At 42.6% G+C, this 5593-nt stretch overlaps 1 protein-coding gene across 1 annotated transcript; it reads right to left on the bottom strand.

Annotated features, from left to right (window-relative positions):
- Nucleotides 1-1625: 1625 nt before the first annotated feature.
- On the bottom strand, nucleotides 1626-5123 carry LOC105605457 (chromobox protein homolog 1). The gene is given in 2 exon segments (XM_012106658.5): nucleotides 1626-4346; nucleotides 4349-5123. Coding segments are annotated over 2 exon segments (555 nt in total). The 5' UTR covers nucleotides 4869-5123; the 3' UTR covers nucleotides 1626-4311.
- Between the last annotated feature and the right edge of the window lie 470 nt (nucleotides 5124-5593).

The raw sequence follows: 5593 nt of genomic DNA, 5'->3' as shown, positions 1-5593 counted from the left end.
AAGCATTCTCCAGGCAAGCATACTGGAGTGGGTTGCCATTCCCTTTTCCAGGGGATCTTCTCGACCCAGGGATCAAACCCAGGTCTCCTACACTGCAGGCAGACTCTTTACCATCTGAGTCACTAGGGAAGCCCATTCAATTTCAATGAGTGGATTGTTTTACTAAAACCTACAATATGTTCTACATTGTTACTTTACAGAATTAATAAGACTGCTTATGTTATTTTGCCTTGTTCCTATGTTCTTCAGTCTAAACAATCCTGGGACCGACAGGGAAATTAAATAGTCTTGTTTAGGCTTCAGAGACAAAGCAGAGCAGGCCTCTGACCTTGCTTCTAACCTGCCTGGACACTGCTCTGACTAGGAATGACTGTGAGGGACTGCCTGCTGTGAGTGTAAGACTTGCAGCACCATAGATAAGATGGGGGAGGAATCTTGAGATTGTGGAGACCCTGGATGGGGCCTGGCCAACCAAGCCCCAGGTTTAGCAACATTCCAAGTTTTACAAGACAAAACAAACAGCATAAACATAAAACCAGGCTTGCAATTCTGTCACAGATTGATGATGATATCAGTGTGCCTCCATCCTGGGATTATAAGCAGGGACCCAATCTTTGAAGTCTCACCCACTGAGCTGCCTGGGAACCTTTCCCAATTGAGAATCCAGATGTGCCGTGACTTGAGACTTCCCAGCACTGTTTAAGTCTGGATATTGGTCAAAAACCAACTTGGTGATGTAGTCTCTGCTCTTTCTATTTTTCTTTTCTTTTAATGTTAGTATATTGAAAGTAGCTAGATACTTCTCTAAAATATATTTGTATTATTTATTTGTAAAAAACATTTTTTTTTCAGTTTGTTGTGAGCCACACAGTCAAAGGCTTTCAAGTAGTCAATGAAGCAGAAATAGATGTTTTTCTGGAATTCTCTTGCTTTTTCTGTGATCCACAGATGTTGGCAATTTGATCTCTGGTTCCTCTGCCTTTTCCAGCTTGTACATCTGGAAGTTCTCAGTTCATGTACTGTTGAAGCCTAGCTTGAAGGATTTTGAGCATTACCTTGCTAGCATGTGAAATGAGCACAACTGTGTGGTAGTTTCACCATTCTTTGGCAATGCCCTTCTTTGGGAATGGAATAAAAACTGACCTTTTCCAGTCCTGTGGCCACTGCTGAGCTTTCCAAATTTGCTGACATATTACATGCAGCACTTAAACAGCATCATCTTTTAGGATTTTAAATAGCTCAGTTGGAATTCCATTACCTCTATCAGCTTTGTTCATAGTATTGCTTCCTAAGGTCCGTTTGACTTCACACTCGAGGATGTCTGGCTCTAAGAGAGTTACCACATCATTGTGGTTATCCAGGTCATTAAGACCTTTTTTGTACAGTTCTTCTGTGTATTCTTGCCACCTCTTCTTAATATTTTCTGCTTCTGCTAGGTACTTACTGTTTCTGTCCTTTATTGTGCCCATCTTTGCATGAAATGTTCCCTTGGTATCTCTAATTTTCTTGAAGAGATCTCTAGTCTTTCCCATTCTGTTGTTTTCCTCTATTTCTTTGCATTGTTAAGAAGGCTTTCTTACCTCTCCTTGTTATTCTTTGGAACTCTACATTCAGATGGGTATATCTTTTCTTTTCTCCTTTGCCTTTTGCTTCTCTTCTTTTCTCAGCTCTTTGTAAAGCCTCCTCAGACAGCCACTTTGCCTTCTTGCACTTCTTTTTCTTGGGGATAGTTTTGGTCACTGCCTCCTGTACCATGTTACGAACTTCCGTCTATAGATCTTCAGGCACTCTGTCTATCAGATCTAATCCTTTGAATCTATTTGTCACTTCCACTGTATAATCATAAGGGATTTGATTTAGGTCATACCTAAATGGCCAAGTAGTTTTCCCTACTTTCTTCAATTTAAGCCTGAATTATGCTCCTTAAGCAATAAGGGGCTCATGATTTAAGCCAAAGTCAGCTCCAGGTCTCATTTTTGCTAGCTGAATAGATCTTCTCCATCTTTGGCTGTAAAGAATATAATCAGTCTGATTTTGGCAGCAACCATCTGGTGATGTCCATGTGTAGAGTCTTCTCTTGTGTTACTGGAAGAGGATGTTAGCTATGACTACTGTGTTTTCTTGGCAAAACTCTGCTAGCCTTTGCCCTGATTCATTTTGTATTCCAAGGCCAAACTTGCCTGTTACTCCAGGGATCTCTTGACTTGCTACTTTTGCATTCCAATCCCCTATGATGAAAAGGACATCATTTTTGCTGTTAGTTCTAGAAGGTCTTGTAGGTCTTCCCATAGAACCGTTTGACTTCAGCTTCTTCACCATTAGTGGTTGGGGCTTAGTCTTGGATTACTGTGATGTTGAATGGTTTGCCTTGGAAACAAACCGAGATCATTCTGTCATTTTTGAGACCTTGCTTATTTAATTTATATGCAGAGAACATGATACAAAATGCCAGGTTGGATGAATCACAAGCTGGAATCAAGATTGCCAGAAGAAATATCAGTAACAGATACAAAGATGATACCACTGTAATGGCAGAAAGCAAAGAGGAACTAAAGAGCCTCTTGATGAAGGTGAAAGAAGAGAGTGAAAAAGCTGGCTTAAAACTCAACATTCAAAAAACTAAGCTCATGGCATCTGGTCCCTTCACTTCATGGCAAATAGATGGAGAAAAAGTAGAAATAGTGACAGATTTTATTTTCTTGGGCTCCAAAATCACTGCCGATGGTGACTGCAGCCATGAATTTAAAAGACACTTGCTCCTTGGAAGAAAAGCTATGACCAACCTAGACAGCATATTAAAAAGCAGAGAAATCACTTTGCTGACAAAGGTCTATATAGTCAAAGCCATGGTTTTCCCAGTAGTCATGTATGGATGTAAGAGTTGGACCATAAAGAAGGCTAAGCATCAAAGAATAGATGCTTTTGTGTTTTTTTTTTATAAATCTATATAGTTTTATTAAGACAAAAAACTGACAGTGTTGATATGAAGTTTACATTTAAACAAAAGTCTTCACAAAAACCTAACACACGCCTAAAAATTACAATGGAGTTCTAGATGCAGATCAAGACGATGTCAACAACTGATGGATCTCACGACTCAAGACAGCGTTTTGGATTTTAGTTAATTCTTAGGATTAAAAAAATTGTTTTGTTTTAATGTGAACCACTGCCCCAGTATGAAAATTTATCTTCTCCTGAGACCAGGGCTTTTGAAATCATTCAACTCTTGAACTTGTGCTGTCAGTGACTGAACCCTGCCACCAATGGTTTCAAAGTTCAAAAAACAGAGGCTCCAAGAGTTTTCCACCCTATGAGCACCGGCCCTTGTCTTTCCCTACTCACTTACCTCCTATACCACTCTCTGCCCTTCCCTAAATACTTCACCAGTGGCTTGGATGGAGAAGCTGATATTTGTAACTTCACAATAGGAAAAGAAAGGGTCTTCTTGTCAGTTTCATGAGTAGCACCTCTAAGACAGAATGATCTGCCTGTGTATACACTCCAATAAGACTTTTCCTCCTCAACCAGTTTCCATCTCCCAAATGGCAGCTTTGGTAGCTTCTTATTCCTTTGTTGGGAACAGCATTAAGCTCAGGCAGGGGAATACCTTGGCTTCTAAGTTTCAGGCATTCACAGCTTTTTTTTTTTTTTTTTATACTGCATTTTATTTGTTTTTTTTTTTTTTTTTTACATTCACAGCTTTTAAACAGTCTCTCACAGTCCTCATTTAGGTTGCCAATGACATTTTTTGAAAGGATACAATATTCTGGACACTGAACCCAATCATCATTAGTTGTTCTTTCCTTTGTTTCACCGTTTCCCCAAATTTTAACAAAAATGATCCTAACCCATCTCCCTTCTTTCCCACCCCACCCACCCCAAATAATACACCAGTAATAGCCAAAAACTACACACATGCTACGCTGTAAAAATGCAGAGTTAACACTATCGGGAAGAAGGCTGTGTGGGTTGTGGAGATGCTCTTTGAAGATCTACAGTATCTCTTGCTCTCCCACATCCCATTCTACGTTTTGTCCTTCATAGAAGGCCCTTTGCTTTTTTTTTCCAGCAAAGTTCAGAACGGGTTGCCTTGAAACACTGACCCTCCTTCCCCTCCACCGGGATGGGTGTGCAAACTGTACAGCATGGAGCGGCTTTGAAGCCCTGGGCTGCTGTAGGGCACAGAAACTATACTGGCTCTTCAAAGGACATCTTCTCAAGCCACCTTCATGGTGTCAAGACAAGGAGAACTCCTTCTTTCCCCACTTGAAACCCACAGTCAGATGTGACAGGGGCTGGTATTCAAGAAAGTTAATTCTTATCATCTTTTTTGTCATCATCCTCTGAGGGTAAGAATGCCACATCAGCCTTTCCTCATAGAAGGATATGACAACCTGCGGGCACTTGACATTGGCTTCCTTGGCAGGGACCAGATCAGCCTCATCAGAGTTCTTCCATTTCATTAGGAACATGAGTTCTCCACTGGAGTCCATAGCTCCAATAATCCACTCTGGTTCCAAACCCCGGGCAAAGCCTCGTGGCTTTTCTGACTCTTCTTTCTTCTTCTTTGGTTTGCTCTCCTCCCCCTTATCTTCCGAATCAGAATCGGCTTTGCGCTTGCCTCCCTCTGATTTATCTGTCTCGTGTGCTGTTTTCTGTGACTGCAGAAACTCAGCAATGAGATCAGGGCAATCCAGGTTCTCTTCTGGTTCCCATGTGTTATCCTCATCTGAGAAGCCCTTCCACTTTAGGAGATACTCCACTTTGCCCTTTACCACTCGACGGTCTAGAACTTTTTCCACCACATATTCTTCTTCCTCTTCTTCTAGCACCTCCTCCACTTTCTTCTTGTTTTGTTTTTTCCCCATAGTGCCCGCCAGCTTTCTGGTATAAAGGATGACTCTGCTCAGAGCAGCACCCACAAGCCCGAGAGGAATCGGTGCCGCGCTACTGGTGGGTCTTGTCTGGCCGGCCGGGGGAGTGGCGACCAGAAAAGCAACAAGCCGGGTGACCACTGTCGAGCCCCCTCACTGAAGCGGTGTACCGCAGGCCCCTGCCAACAGCCCTCCCCTCAGACGAACAAAAGAGCCTCGCACTCTGCGCTGCCCGCCGCCCGCACCGCCAGAATAGATGCTTTCGAATTGTGGTGTTAGAGAAGACTCTTGAGAGTCCCTTGGACAGCAAGGAGATCAAATCAGTCCATCCTAAAGGAAATCAACCCCTGAATAGTCATTGGAAGGACTGATGCTGAAGCTGAAGCTCTAATACTTTGGCCACCTGATGTGAAGAGCTGACTCATTGGAAAAGACCCTGATCCTGGGAAAGACTGAGGGCAGGAGGAGAAGGCGAGGACAGAGGATGAGATGGTTGGATGGTATCACTGACTCAGTGGACATGAGTTTGACCAGACTCCAGATGATAGTGAAGGACAGGGAAGCCTGGCATGCTGCAGTCCGTGGGGTTGCAAAGAGTCAGACAGGACTTAGTGACTGAACAACAACAAAGAAATATAAACCAAAACAAAAGAACAGAGTTGAAAGGTCACATAATTTAGCCACGGTGGTCAGAGGAAGGCCTCTCTGAAGTGGTGATA

This window comes from Ovis aries, chromosome X (assembly GCF_016772045.2).
Source record: "Ovis aries strain OAR_USU_Benz2616 breed Rambouillet chromosome X, ARS-UI_Ramb_v3.0, whole genome shotgun sequence".
Classification (NCBI taxonomy): domain Eukaryota; kingdom Metazoa; phylum Chordata; class Mammalia; order Artiodactyla; family Bovidae; genus Ovis; species Ovis aries.
The sequence above is the reverse complement of the archived record's forward strand: the minus strand, read 5'-3'. Positions and strand labels throughout refer to the sequence as shown.